The 15662-nt window shown below is 54.2% G+C and overlaps 1 protein-coding gene across 1 annotated transcript in view; it reads left to right on the top strand.

The window, feature by feature from the left end:
- The first annotated feature begins 1445 nt into the window (after positions 1 to 1445).
- Positions 1446 to 15662, top strand: part of TBX21 (T-box transcription factor 21) — a 34427-nt gene continuing 20210 nt past the window's right edge. Inside the window, exon 1 of the mRNA XM_048830416.2 lies at positions 1446 to 2529. Within this exon, the coding sequence (XP_048686373.2) occupies positions 1946 to 2529 (584 nt within the window). The 5' untranslated portion in view covers positions 1446 to 1945. The remainder of the gene's footprint in view (positions 2530 to 15662) is intronic.

Below are 15662 nucleotides of genomic sequence, written 5' to 3'. Positions count from 1 at the left end.
CTGTGAAGCAGCTAGAGCTCAGCACAGGTGCTCAGCACCCTGAAATAAGCAAACAAGGCCCTGATCCGACAAATATTTCTGCAGTTGCTTAACTTTGCACACAGGACTGACATCAACCTGCCGGCATAAAGTAAAGCGTGGGCGTAAGTGTTTGCAGGGTTGGAGCCATGGGCTGGGATTTCCAAAATGAGGTGCCCAATTCCAATGAGATTTGGGGGCCTACCTCTGTTAGACTGTCTGCACTACAGACAGCATAGCTATGTTAGGCAAGATATCCCACTGGCCGAGCTTGCAAAGGGCTTCCAATCAACAGGAAGGCATTTCTCCGTCCGTCTGTGACATGTTAACTTTTGAATGCTACAGCCAATCATTTGCAAAATTTCAGAGGATGTTCTAAGCATTAATGGGCAGGACCTTTTGAGGGTGGGGAGATCGGAAAACCAAAAGAGGGAAAATGGGGGGAGCAAACTGATGATTATAAACATCTGGGATGTGCCCATCTCACTCTGAAGCAAGTGAAATAACAACGGCTAAACAGCATAGCCCTGATTATAGAATCAAACCCAAACCTGGTGCAGCTGCAGTGGACTGACCCCTTACTAAGTGACAGTCTGACCCTGCAACCATGAGCGTGATTCCGCTGGCTTCATGGGGACCAGAGGCTGCTCAAGACAATCTGCTGCCCTGGGCAAAACTCCACCTCCCCCACAGGCTTAAAGCCGCAGATTGGCCCCAGCCGCCCACTCCTCATGATGGAGGGGTGGACGGGCCAAATTTTAGTGATTGGCCTAGCTGCCCTGCCATGATGGGGGAGGGGGAGAGGCAGCTGGGCCAAATCTGCAGCCTTAGGCAGCTGCCTAGTTGGCGTGCAAGACAAGGTGGGTGAGGCCTCGCTGAGGTCCTGGGACCATCCCAGCTACAACAACGCTGCCTAGGGAGGTGGTGAACCTCCTTCCAAAGCCCTGGCTGGGATGATTTAAGTTGGGGATTGGTCCTGCTTTGTGGCGGGGGGTGTGTGTGTTGGACTAGATCACCTCCTGAGGTCCTTCCAACACCCTGATCTTCTGTGCTACTTAAAGTGAAGCACATGCATCTGTGCTGGCAGGATCGTGGCCCTAAGTTCGCCTTTTAGAGACTATCAGGGTCCCCAATCCCCAACTCCCCCCCCCAAGGATTGAACTCAGAACCCTGGGTTTAGCAGGCCAATGCTCAAACCACTGAGCTATCCCTGCCCCCCCGCTGGGGGGGTGTCCTTTTCTCCCCCCCATCTCAACTCCCTCTTCAGAATGGGAGGTGCCTGTAGCTTTAAAGAGGGAAGGGAACGAATCTCTGGCACCCCCTCCCCCTCCAAGGGGGGCGTGGCCAGCAGGCAGCAGGAGGCGGAGCCTCGCAGCCCCAGTGGCTCGGCTGCTTTTTATAAGAGGGAGCTTTGAGCGGCTCTCGGAGGCAGAGGATGGGGCAGGTGGAGTGACAGAGCGGGGCAGACCAGGCAGCTCCCAGGAGTGGGGGGAAATCCCCCCCTCCCCCTTCGCGTTGCCCTTGGAAAGAGAAGAGGTGTGAGGGGGGGCCCTCCCCCCGCCCCCTGGAAGCGAGCGGGTCCTGCCTGGGATCTTTAGTTAGGAGGATTTTGTGCAAACCGACCTGGGGGCGGGAGGGGGGGGGTTTCCTTCTGCCTTTGCTCCTGGCGTGTCCGGCCCGGCGATGGAGCCCCGGGGCTGCGTGTGAAGCCGACTCAGCCGCCGCTGAAGTGGGGCTGGGACTTGTGGGGCGAGCGCTGCAAAGATTTTTTTGGGAGGGGGGGGGTCTCTCTCTTTTTTTTCCCTCCCCCTCTTTGCACAACCCTGATGAGTTGCTGAGGGAGGGGAGGGGGCTGATCTCCCCCCCCCCACCCACGCGCACACCTACCTCCCCTGCCCACTCCCACCCCGCCTCGCTTGGCAAGTCGATGGGAGCCCTGGACCCAGCCTCCGGAGCCAGCAGCCCCGCGCTCACCATGCTGAATGGGACCCAGAGCCAAAGTTTTGCCAAGGAGCCGCTGGATCCGCAGGGGCCCAAGGAGCCGGGCGAGCTGAAGATGGGCTTGCAGGAGCGGTTCTACTTCCCCGACGCCCCGGCTCCGGAGGGCTGCCCGCTGAGCCTGCCCTACAGCGCCCCGACGGTCCCCGGGGGCTTCGGGGTGAGCAGCCCGGCCACCGCCCGGGCGGCCACCGGCCGCTTCCTGAGCCCGGCCCTGAACAGCTGCGCCGCCTACGGACCCCAGCCGCCGCCCGCCGCCGCCCAGCCGGGCAGCCACGGCTTCGCGCTGCCTCCCGGCGAGCTCTACCCGGGCGGCGGCGAGCTCTACCCGAGCCCGGCGGCGGGGGAAGGCTGCTACCCGGGCGCGGTGCAGCACGTGTTCCCCCGGGGCCCGCTCTACCCGCTGCCGGGCTACCAGCTCTCCGGCAAGGTCCAGGTGATGCTCAACAACTACCCGCTCTGGGCCAAGTTCCACAAACACCAGACCGAGATGATCATCACCAAGCAGGGCAGGTAAGGCCGGGGCGGGGGGGGGTCTGGGCCCCTCCGGACTGTGGGTGAGGGGGGGAGAACTGGGCTTGGTACAGACGGAGGGGGGACGGGTACCCCCCTACAAGGGCGGGGGGGGGGAGTCTGATGGAGTAGTGGGGTTGGGGAGATTGGGACTCCCCCAAATGTAGTGGCGGGGGCGGGGAAGACCTGGAGCCCCCGCATCGCCTCCCCCTAATGCGGTCCCATTTCTAGCTCCCCCATCCAAGTCCTAAAACTTCCCTGAAGAGAGCCAGAACTCCCCGATCCCCGCCGTGCGCCCCGCACCTACCTGCCCGAGTGGGACACCGGGCTAAGGGGGTGTAGGGCGCGGGTCCCGGGGCGGGGTCTGGCTCGCTGGGGGTCTGCAAAAGACGAGTGCCGGGAGTTGTCTTCGGCGCTCTCGGCTCTTTGACACCGGCCGGGTCGGTAAATCCTTCTGGGCGACGGAAATGCCAAAGCGGCCCGGCGGCCAGGGCGTAACGCGCCTCTGCAGGGACAGCAGCAGGGCCCCAGGGCCGGATCTCAGCCCCTCCGGTGCAAAGCCGGGGTCTTGCGCTGTGTTTGTACAGCGCCGGGCAGGATGGCCTCCTGGGCTCTAAGTCTCATAGCTTCTAGAGTAACGCGAGTAATAAGCGAAGTGCCTGGGGGTTGCTCTGTGTTTTCACTGGTGTAACTGAGACCAAACTCTGGCCCTGACAAGGGTGTGTAGAATTACTTTGATCTTCCACACACACTGGCTTTCTCTCCCTAATCTCTTGTCTTTCTGCCAGTGAGGGCTCCAAGCCAACTGCTGTCCGCCTGGCCATCTGAGCAGGTCTCCCGCCTCACATCCTGTATTTCTGCTTGGGTGCCCAGCAGGTCTCAGCCGCTGGTGCCCGCTGGACACTCTCGGGCCAGGGACTCTCAGGGTCTTTGGGGGCCTGGTGCCAAGTCTGCCCAAGAGTGGCTGGGCAGGTTCTGAACCTCTGGACTGTGGCAGGCTCGCTCAGATAGCGTGCCAGCTAGTTCAACAAGCCGAGAGAAACCGTTTGAATCGGTGCCAGGGGGTCCCCAGGCAGTACGTGGTGAGAGTCACAGGAATCCAGGGTTTTAGTGGACAGTAAAATCATATCCTCCTTTCCCAGGCTTGTCAGCTCGAAATGGACCTTTAATGATCACGATGATGACAACCCAGGGCTCTGGTGGCGTAACTCCTCTGACTTCAGTGGCCTCAGGCCAGCAGAGAATCGGAACCCTGAAGTGCCAGGAAGTGGCTTAATGAATGCCCGCCTTTGGCCCAGTCGTCTCCAAGCCCTGGACAAACGTCCCACCTCAGCAGCCCCCACCATGTCATAGACTCCCCCACGCTGCAGATGGGGACGGTTTGCCCCATCTGCCTGCCCCTGAAGCCCAGGGGCCAGAGAGCCTCTGATTTCATGTAATACAGCCCAGCCATGAGTGCAGGGGACGGGACTAGATGGCCTCTGGAGGTCCCTTCCAGTCCTACTGTTCTGATTCAGCGGGTGTAGGGCCTGTAAGGTGTCAGGCTTGTTTCACCTCGGGCTGTCTGTGCTTACAACGCCATCGCAGATCACAGTCTGCCTGTGTTACTTCTGCAGGGAAGAGGTACTACAAAATCAGGGCCTAGTCCTGGAAGGTGTTCAGCACTCTCAGCTTGGGGCCTGGGAGCGGTGTTGCATTTGTTCTTTAAGCGGCAGTCTGCTTCTTAGGAGACAGTCCTATTTCAGTGTCAGTTTAACAGGCGGACACACACATGCTGGACCAGATTTTCCCCCCCCCCCCCCCCCCCCCCCCCCCCGGCTGGTGTCAATTGGCCAAGCTCCATCGACTACTCTCTGGCCATGCCGATTTGCACCAGCGGGGGATCTGGCCCCTTCTTTTTAACCTAACCTGCCTCCCTTTTAGGTGCTTTCTCGCGTCCTCTGCCGGGGTTAATGCATTTTATAAGATGCTTTTTAATAACTTCTTAAAAGCTGGAGCTGCCCCTGCAAATCAGGGCAAAACAGAGCTTTGGAAATGGCTAAAACGCAGACCTGATTTGGTGGATTTGGCTGCTGCTGTGATGGGGCATCTCCTTTCCACCCAGGAGGTCTCTGCACCTATCAGCTTTTTCTTTCTTTCTTTGGCCCAGACAGACGGTGTCACTTTGATGCCCAAACCAACCTGCTTAATGTGTTGAAAGTCTAAACGTGTTAAGGCCGGTTCATTTCCCACGCAGGCTTCCAGGCCTACGATCCTGTGGAGCATGCCCTCTGCGAAGCACTCAGGGCGATTCAGTTACATACCATCACTATCAAGGGAAGGGGAAGGAAAAAAGAGAAATACCAACCCGATATATCCAAAAGCACCAGGAGCTAGAAAAACCCTGGCTAGTACTCTCTCAATTCCTTTCTCTGCCTGCAAACCCCAGTGACTCGGCTCCTCTGGAAATTTAAATTCAGATTGGGGGTGGAACATATTTGATAGGTTTTCAGCATCTGAGATTTTTTTTTTTCCACTGCTGGGGTCATATAGAAACCTACTAAAATATCACCAGAAGAAATAGCTTCCTCTTTCCCCTGAACCCAGAAGTAAACCCCTTCCAAACAAGTTTTAACTGCACATTGGATGCATTCACGTAGTTAATTCCACCCCTCTGAGCCTTTCACTACATCGAGTATGATGAGTTAAATTAATCTGTTGCTGTGGGGTGTTTAAACAAACACTGCCCAGAGGTGGCTGCATTCCAGAGGGGCTTAAAATGATTCACATGTAGAGAGGGCCCAGTCCTGCTGCCCTGGCACTAGATTGGAGTCTTGCCATTGACTTCAGTGGGAGCAGAATTGCGGCACCTAGTCTGTGAAGCTGGTTGGTTTTAATAGTGCTTTGAGATCCTTCTTCTGTAACAGTGCTGTGTGAATGTGTAGACCAGGATTTTCGAAAGTAGCTAAAGATTGTGTGCCTCACTTGCAACCCCTGAAAGGGGGCTTCATTCTCTCGGAGCCGGGGTTGGCTCCGTGCTGAGTGAAAGTCAGGCCCCTTTCATCTGGATACTGCCAAATTGAGATCCACCCAAAACTGGGCTGATTGCAATCTGAATAGCAAAGAATCGGGTTCCATTGGGGTTTCAGAGTGAAGGGAAGCCCATTACCTCCCCAGCGCTGTGAATTTTGGGGAGGAAGAGAGATCTGCTGGGTGTTCCATGACGGTCACTCAGCTAGGCTTGAATTTGTGGGGTTGCCCGTGGATCCAACCTGAGTGTCCCATGGCTGCTCCTTGAAATCAGCTGTTGCCCAAATACAACCATGAAACAAGTCTGGCTGGGCATGGAGTGTGGCTGTCTTTTAATGCAGACTTCTGCCGAGGCAGGTCATGCCCTTACGAGAAAGAGCTACAATATTCTGTGCTCATGGTCTGATGTTGACTAAGACCTCTGAGTTTGGGGTAACTTCTGGAGGGAGAGGGGGAGTGTGTGTGTGTATATATATCTGTGCTCACGCTGAATTGGGGTGCTTAACAGTTAGCTCCTTCCCTTTTGGAAGATACTTAAATCCTCTCCGAATGGCCCACAGGAAGTGTGTGTGTGTTGGAAGGTGAAAGCTCTGGAGCAGCTGCTCCCCATTGGCAGCAGGTGCTGTGGGAAATCATTTGGACCCATCTGTCTCTTGCTCACACACACACACTACAGTTCGAGGGGCTGATCTGGCATCTGCTGGAGCCATGGTTTCATTGGACATGGATCAGGTCCAGATGTTTAGATGCCTGTTGAAATCAGTGAGAGTTAGGTGCCTAAATACCTTTGAGGGAACCGGGCCTCTGTCCCAAACCCGGCTCCTTGGAGCGTCACCACCGTGGGTTGACCCATCGCTGCAGTAATTTTCTTTTCAACAGGCGTCTGGGGCAAATCTGGTGCTGGACCCATCCCTCCACAGGGCGTGAGACAGTCCCTGTTACTTCTATAGTGTGCTCTACTCCGTGAGAACACGACTGCAATCTGACAGCCACAGCTGGAGACCCCTTCCTTAGTTTTATTTGCTGTGGGCTTGTCTAAACTGGGAAAACTTGTGTTGCCGTAACTCCCTGGAGGCGGGGCACCAGCGCAGCTCCCCTAATGTGCTGGTGCAAAACGGCGCTTGCACTGGTAAGTTCACCAGGGCGGGTTGCACTGGAGTAAGCACCAACTTGCACGGATGCACGGGCCCGGTGCAAAGTAAATCCAAAGATCGACTGGCCCTGAGGCTAAACTCTCTGGAGTCGATGGACCTGATTCACTCCCTGGTGTAAAATGAGGTGCAAACGCCACTGAAGTCAGGCGGGCTTGCCCTGTGCAATGTTACTCTGCAAAGAGCTTTTCTTTCCCTTGTTGGTATTAGCGGGGTGTGGGGGGGAGGTGAGCAGCAGCGTCTGATTTTGATGATCCCTCCCTGACTCTTCTGTCTCTTGCACGGCCGTGGTTATTGTGGCTCTGCGCCCTTTCATCAGCTCAGACTCAGCGGCAGGCTTTTCATTGGGAGACAAGTCGACTCAGGAAATCAGCAGCCCACCTGCCGCCCCTCCACGGCGGGGTTTTTTTAACCAAAGGGAGCAAGCGGGGCTGTGTTCTGTGGTGTGCTCAGGAGGTAGAAAAGGGGCTGGGGGGCGGGAGGTTGGGGTTCAGCAAACCCATTAACGATCAAACTTAGCTGTTGTGAAGCTGGTCCATTAAGAGAGAAGTCCTCTTAGCACTGCAGTGGGGACAGTAGACTCATCCCCATTTTACAGACCAGGAAGTTCGTGCTGTCCCAACCAGACAGGGACTCAGCAGACCTAGGGTTAGAACCCTGGACTATCCCCTTCTAAAGCTCATTCCTTCAGCAGGCAAGGTGGCAGGAGGATGCTTTGCAGAGCGGGAAAATCAGAAAGTCAGCTGGTGCAAATTTTACACCCATTGGCTGCTGCCCCCACTGGGAACCTGACACACACACACACACCCACAAGGCTCTGTGGCTCTGTGTTTGTAAATAAGGCCTCGCATGGGAGTCCCACCTCAGCACCAGGCCACTGATTTCCACACGCTTGCACCCGCCCCTCTATCCTAAACCCTTCCACCCAAATCACTAGGACATTCCTGTTAACAGGGCAGATTCAGAGGCAAGGCCTATGTGTGGGTGGCTAAGGTGCTCTTAGATTCCCTTAGACTGACTGATATGCAAGGCAGGCTAGAGGACTCTGACTCCCTCTGGACAGACTTACTCACTTCTGAAGTTGGCCCGAAATATCCTTCCACCAGAGCACCTACATAATCTTCCACTCGCACCCACTTACCTCCATGTTCCCTGTGTCACTGCTTCACGACTCATCACCGCCCCGGATCCTTCCATCTCCTATCCTTAGCAGCGAGCCATGGCCCTCACCCCAGCCCACTCCTCCCACTTCTGTGTCAGAACCACACTCCTGTGGTCTCCACCTTGTGCTTAGCATAGCAGTATGATAGCCTGGTGCAAGGCTAGGGAATGTATGAGCAAGTAACAATGTATTGCAACCTAGACAGAGCCCCTCCCCACCCCCCCTGCCTTTCAGGAATCGTGTTTATTACAGAAGTAACAGCGATAAGCCACCTCCTTTCCTAAGCAAGCACTTTCAAAGTAAACCCAAACTTCCCAGTACAATTTAGCTTGACCTTCACTAAAAGCTATGCATCAGGTCCTCATCTGTATGTCAGGTCTGGCCTACAAATTAGATCAACTCAGCTAAGCCGCTCAGGGAGCTGGGTCTAGGTTGCAATACATTGTTACTTGCTCATACATTCCCTAGCCTTGTACCACGCTGAGACAATCGAAGTGTCCATGTAGACTGCACTAGATCGATGGAAGAATGCTTCAGTTGACCTAGCTACTGCCTCTCGGGGAGGTGGATTACCCACACTGCTGGGAGAATCCCTCCCATCTCCTCTCGGCATAGGTCATGTGCCGCTGTGGCGTTTTAAGTGTAGACAAGCCCTCAGAGTAGACCCATCGCCCCCATGGTGTTGGGCTGTCAATTTTTAAGCAGAATTCCCTACCAAAGTCAAAGCAGGAATGTTCTGCTTAGAGAGACCCCATCAACTCAAACCAGTCCATTTAAATAAAATAATTTAAAAGTGATTTCAGAGCCTACCCCTACCCTGGAGTCCCCCTACCGTATTTTACAATCATGTTTTCTTGTGCATAGGTAGAGAGGGAGGGGGAGAGAGAGATTTTCTTTCCCCTGTAGTGTGTAAAGACTCACCAACAATCAGGGGAAATTGACTCTACAGGGGAAAACTATGAAATTGACTATAACAGAGGAAATGGTGAAACTGACAAGACACAGAGGGCTGTCAAATGCACAAAGTAAACAATGTGGAAAAACATATAGAAAAATGTTTTGGTTTTTTCCCCCCTCTCCACTTCCTCTCATTAACCTCATCAACCTTAGGTGTTGCTTGTAACAATATTAGTTTGTTTTTAAATCTGATGTTAGAGAGACAAGGTGAAGGGAGGGTAATATCTTTTATGGGACCAACTTCCACTGGTGGAAGAGACCCACTTCTCAGCTCCACAGAGACACAGCTCTTCTTCAGCTCTACGAATCTTGAAAGCTCGTCCTCCTCACCACCAGAAGTTGGTCTGATCAAAGATACTACCTCACCCACCTTGTCCAAGGATATTAGAGAGCCCACCAGGGTTGCAACAACACTTGAAATCAAATGTGACATTTTAAAATTGATGAGGTGACAGCTTGTCTCAATTGAAATCAACGGCAGAACTCTCATTGACAGTAAGGCCAGGATTTCACCCCTTCTGAAAACCAAGCTCTTTGGGGACGGGACTGTGTGTGTTTGTATAGTGCCTAGCACCATGGAGCACAGATCTGTTTGACACCCCAAGGGCTGTCTAAACGCAAAAGCAGTGTAGTTAAATTCATACAAGCCCCCTAGTGCGGATGCAGTTATACCAATAGAAAGGTGCTTTATACCAGTATAACAAGTCCCATATGGGATGCGGGGGGGGAGAGGTCAGGGCATGTACTGGTATAACCTGATCAATTTAAAAAAAACAGCCCCGTAACTCACATAGTGGTATCAGTACAAAATCTGTGTAGTGCAGCCCCAAGGCATTACCTCGATGCTGAGACAATATGGCCCTGGCTTCCAAGAGGTGGCCAGTCCTTGCTGGTTGCTTAAGCCAGGGTTTTTTCTATAGATCAGTCCTCAGGCACATGCTAGAATGTAGGGTCTTAGTGTTCCTCTTTCGATGTTCTAAATGATACTTGCCACCAGAGATAAAACGGTCCCCTGCACAGTAACAGATTAAAATTCCAACCACATCAAAGTCCCCACGCGCCCGAAACTTGCTTAAATGTGAAATATATTTATTTATAAACGTTTCGGGGGCCGGTACTGCTGGGCAAGATTCTGAGCTGGCGTAAATCGACGGTGTCCATGCAGCTGTGCCGCTTACGCTCAGCAGATAACCTGGCCCGTTTATGGGAATGTCTCGGTAGTTGCTTGTCGGACAGCGAGGGAAGCGTGATGAGATCAATGCAAGAAGGGCAAAACTAACAACCCAGCGAATGCCTACAGTTATGTTGGGTAGGATAAACGTAGTGTAAGTGCTTTAAATTCTTCATATTTAAGGTTTCAGAGTAACAGCCGTGTTAGTCTGTATTCGCAAAAAGAAAAGGAGTACTTGTGGCACCTTAGAGACTAACCAATTTATTTGAGCATGTAGCTCACGAAAGCTCATGCTCAAATAAATTGGTTAGTCTCTAAGGTGCCACAAGTACTCCTTTTCTTTTTTCATATTTAAGGGCTAATTAAACACTGGCAATAGATATTTTGAATAATCTGCTCAATTTCTTCTCCACTCTTTCCCCATAGCACCCATCACCATATTAGCAGAGCCCTGCCTAAACTATTGTGTGGGTTTCTTGCATCTTCATTGGCCATTCAGCGGTCAGAGGTGTGTTAGCAGTATACGTAGACACACCTGAGTTAGCTTTAATCCAGCTATCTTTGGGAGCGGAGCAGTGCGGGCTGTACAAACTCCCTTGGGTGGCTAGTCTGTGCAGCCGCGGCTTCCCTGCTGTTGCTGCCTGAGATTCAAGTGAACTCGGGTGCGGTCATGTTCTGCGATCACGCCTCTGATCGCTATGTAGACTGGGTCTCTGAGCCCGACGAATTGGATCCCGGGTCTGCTCTGCTCTGGTGATGCCTGTTTCTTCCAGTGCTGATTACGCCCACCTTTGCCACACTCTGTGTTGTCCTGGTGAGGGCCCTGCATTCAGCAGAGATCTTCAGCTCGGTGCGACTTTAAAGCAGCTGTTCTGCTCAAATAAATTTGTTAGTCTCTAAGGTGCCACAAGTCCTCCTGTTCTTTTTGCGGATATGGACTAACACGGCTGCTGCCCTGAAACTTAACTGTAAGCAGGTGCTCAAGTGCTTTGCTGAATTGAGGCCTCCCGGTGTTGTGTCCCTTCAGTCACAAAAGAACCATTTTTGAGTCCTCTCATTCTTATATTAAAATTTTTTCTTTACACTGAACTTCGGGCAACTCCTCTGCCCACAAAGAAGCCATCCCACCCTACCCATGAGAACTGGTGGAACAGAACACGAGCTAGGTCCTGCCTTTGTTTCACAGACGGGTTTTTATTTATTGTATTTGTTTTGTGGAGCCCTCCCTCTGGGGCCTGCTGGAGAACTTTTAGGACAGTGACTTTAAAATGAGTGTGAGACCATCAATCGTAAGCTGTAGGAGGCAGGAACCATCTTTTGGGTCTGTGTTTGTATAGCGCCTAGCAGTGGGGGGCCCTGGTCCGTCACTGGGGCACCTAGTTACTGCTACAAGACGAATAGTGAATAAGAACAGTGATGTCCTGGCAAGCAGGCATTTAAACTATATATGGGGGATGGGATCTGATCTGCCCCAAAGTTTGGGGCTCTTCGGAGAGGAAGGTTTGGGCTCAGACCTAGCTGGAAAACAAACAAAAATGCTCCTTCCGCGGGAGGAAAGAAGCTAAAAGAAAAGGGAAGCCCCAGTGCTGGTAATCTGGATCTCGAAGGCAGTCTCTGATCTGAAGAGGGGATGGGCCCCTGCTCCCAGAAGGCTCAGCCCCCTACCAGGTGTAGCTTGAGAGCCTCAAAGGCCTTGCGTGAACATGGGGGGCGAGGACATAGCTCTGGCCCAGGACCCGTGGGCTGCTCTGACCAAGCAGAAATAGCATGGCTGGCTGGCGTCCCCAGCATGATGGATGATTTTCTTTCTCAGTATCAGACTGGTATGGGGGGAGGGAACCATGTGGCCTGAAGACCAGCTCCCCAGTGGGTGAGGTGTAAATAAGCCTTGCTCTGAAGTCAGTGGATTTACACCAGCTGAGGATCTGGCCCTTAGCATGTTCGTTCTAACATGGATGAGATCTAAGGAGGAGACTGTGCCTTATCACCTGGCTGAGCCTCCCTCCTGCCCCCAGAATTGCCACTGAAGTTGGGGTGAGATTGGGATCCACAAGGAGAGAAAGGCCACGTTCCAAACTCCCCCTCTCGTGCTCTATGAGCCGGCCTGTCCGTCCTTTTGACGTGTCAGGACATTCCCATGAGCTGGATCCAGGGGGGCTTCTCTCGGAGGTGTCCGCTGCACAACCGTCTCTGCCTCTTCCCCGAGGCGCGTCCACATGGGGTCCCTCCTGCAAACTAACCCGCCCCCGCCTCCCAGCAAGGCGGCAGGTGGGCTGAGCTGTGACTTAGATGCCAGAAGATGCTCAGTTCTCAGGGCCAGTTAATTTTTTTTTCCCCCTGACCCCGCTCCGATCCCCTTAGGGAAAAGCAGACGACGCTGAGAACGGGGGGCCGGTCCCCGCACGCTCATAGCTCCTGCTGATGCTAATGCAACATTACAGCGCGGTGGGACTTTTATCTCCAGTGCACACGCTCCTTCCCCAACCCCCTCATTCTCCCCCCACCCAATGCATGATCCAAATCGGCGCCGGGTGTCACATCCCCAAACCCAGCCCCGAAATGCTGCCAAAAATTGAAACCTGGTCCAGTCCCTTTAACCCACTCTGGTTCATTCTGGCTTGGGGAGCCTATTGTCGTCTGGGCCAGATCCCCAGCTGGTGTAAATCGGCCTAGCTCTGTGGAAATCAATGGAGCTGCTTTGATTTACCCCAGCTGAGCATCTGGCTCGTAATGGTTGAAGCGACCAGAGGCCTCAACAGAGATCAGGGCTGGATGGTGTTTGTAGGACGATAGCCTCCGGGGGGGGTGGGAGGTGGCAGAGCCCCCACGGAGGCTCAGAGCCCCATTGTGCCAGGTGCTTCACCAACACAGAACAAAAAGATGGTCCAAGAGACAGTGGCTGGATGCAGATGGGGGGGTCCGAGGGAACAATGGGCCGGGACCGGCACCAGCTGCCTCACTGGTTTTTTGTAGGATCAAGGCAAAGGAGAGAGTTGAGGGAATTGCAGGAGAACAAGATTCCACTTCAGCAGCAGAGTGAAGGCCACCAGGAAGATGGCCAAGGAGGTGGGATTGGGGATGTTTAGAGGGGCCCTGTGGGAGCGAGCACAGAGGGGCTTGTTGAAAATGTAACCAATGGGGCTGGCACCTCCTGCGGGGAGCTGACAAGAATTGAAAGTGAAGGCAAATCGCTCGCGTTTGAAGTGCTGGAGACAGGGAGAGCCAGGGGAGAGATCCAGAGAGAGCGGTGGGGTGCTCAATGATGCTCTTAGCAGCAGCAGTCTGAACGGGGCGGCACAGGGCAAGACTGCATTGGTCGGGGCCACGAGATGATGAGAGTTTTAGCTGCACGGATGGAGAGGCCAGGCCGTGGCTTCTACTGTCGGCGTTGTCAATTCACCTCCCTGAGGGCCGGGGGAGAAGCCCTCCCGTCAACCCAGCGCTGTCTACATGGGGGATTAGGTCTGTATAACTGCTTTGCTTGGGGTGTGGATTTTTCACACCCGATTGATGTGGTTATCTGGTGTAGACCAGGCCGGGTGCACACTACCACTTACTATCACGCTGCTCAGGGGTGCATGAATAAGCCATCCCCTTGTGCAACGTAAGTTGCATGGGTGTGAACAGCGCTGGGCCGGCAGGAGAGCGTCTCCCGACGACAGAGCGGCTGCCTCTCGCGGAGGCTGGTTTTATGATGCCAGCGGGAGAGCTCTGTAGCACTTCCAGTGTAGACTAGCCCTTAGAGAGGTTCTGCCGAAAGAATTGGCAAGATTTAGGCCTAGCCTGGATGGGAGGGTCTGGAAAGAGGGCTGTGTTTTGGGGCCTGGCTGGCAGGGAGAAAATGGGGAGATCCTATGAAGCGGGAAAAGTGGAGGGGTAGGACAGGGGGACAGTTTGAGGAGGGAGTCCAAACAGCTGGGATTGAGGGCATGGGAGTCGGCCGGGTTGGAGAGGTAGGGTTGCTTGGTAGGGAGAGGGCAGAACTGAAGGAGGAGAGGATGGCATCGCAGTGGAGGAAGGTCCACACGGTCACGGAGTTTCTGCCAGAGGCACCAGGGCAGGAGTGGAGGAAGCAAGTGTTGGGGTTTGGCCAGGGCTGAGGGCTGCCAGGGCTGGGGTGTTGCATGGAGAGAGAGAAGTCAAGGGTGGAGGGACATGGATCCGGGAGGGAATCAACCCCAACTCTCAGAGTGGCAGTGGACATCGCTGCATTGAAGGGTCAGAGTCTGATCTCAGTGACACCGGCCTAAATCCAGAGTCAGTGGATAAGTGAGGGGGTGAGAAATTTAGTCTTTTAAAGTTGGTGGCGCTGCTCCGGATCTTGGAGGGAAATTGGGACTCTGCATCCATTGAAGACAGGGGGGCCACATCGGATTTCCACTGGGGCAGCGGCAGTCTGGGCGACCCTAAAAATCTCAATCAACATAGCCACGGCTCTTGGGTGTGAAAAATTCACACCCCTGAGGGCTCAGCTGACCTAGCCTCTGGTGTAGATGTGGCTGGGCTGAGGGAGGGATGCTTCCATCGACCACGCTACCTCCGTTGCGGGAGGTGGAGTTCCTCCAGCCACATAGGGTGGGACTGTACTCTGGGGTAATTGCTGCATACATGCAGCGGAGACCAGTCCTGAGCTGGGAATCCATTTCCAGGGGGGTCGGGGCCAAGCAGCCACAAAGGAAGGAAGGTTCCTGCTCAGATGAGCTGGGGTGGAGACAGAGGTGATGAAGGAAGAGGTTCAGGAGCAAGGTGAATGGCTCCCAGGCCCCCTCCCCCTGCCAGTGTGCTCTGGGATCTGGTTTGGCCTGATCTTCCGACACCTCTGGGATTAAAAGCCTTGTGACCAGGGCCTGCCCTTGTGGAGTGAGAAAAGTCTGCGGATTCAGGGAGTTGGATCCTAGCTCCCCAGACTGGGGTGCAGATGGGGAGGGGCAGACGACTGTGTTTTGGAAGGAAGAGGCACCCGTGCCAGGGATGGGAGGGGGTGGGTGAAGGTTGGGCAGAAGGTCCAAGAACAGGAGAGGGGTTTCTCCAGAGGAGTCTCTGAGCAGAAAGGTTTCAGGAGCCGGATCAGAATCGCCCCATGGCAGGTGAGGGGAAGAGACCCCTCCCCCAAATGGAGCTAGGCCGGCAGAAAGCGTAATGACAAGGTGTGTGTTTAATGTGAAGCACGTGCTGCATTGAATTGGGGCCTGGCCGTGCCGTGAGATCGGAATTGGGCCACAGAGGTAGTTGGAACTGGGGCGAGATCCGATCCCCTCCCAGCATCTCTGTGAGAAGTTCTCATCTCTCCAGAGATTTCCTTTAGCTCTTCTTCTTTCTCCAGGCCGGTCCTCACTGATGCAGTCCATCCATTGCCATAGAGACCGGCCGCAAATAAATAGGAACTGCTGTCAACAGGGGCTGTGAGGAGACACTGTTCGGTTGCATCCTTCAAGTGCACCCACTAGGGGTCAGGCTTCTCCACACCCCTGCGGCCATGCTGCGGGAAAACAAGGGAATTCTCTCTGGGTGGTGCCCTGGTGAGGACATGGGGTATTTTACCCTCCTGCACCCCTGGAAGGTTTTTCAGCAGCTGGGATCAGCCCCCTCGATCGAAAAGCCCGAGTCTCTGTTGTCCGACTTAGGCCACCATGGGGTTCAGCCCTGCTCTATGGGGCAGAGAGCGATGTGCTTGGTTGGGTTA

Source organism: Caretta caretta, chromosome 27 (assembly GCF_965140235.1).
Source record: "Caretta caretta isolate rCarCar2 chromosome 27, rCarCar1.hap1, whole genome shotgun sequence".
Taxonomy (NCBI): domain Eukaryota; kingdom Metazoa; phylum Chordata; order Testudines; family Cheloniidae; genus Caretta; species Caretta caretta.
Note: the sequence above shows the minus strand (reverse complement) of the source record. Positions and strands in the feature narration are given on the sequence as shown.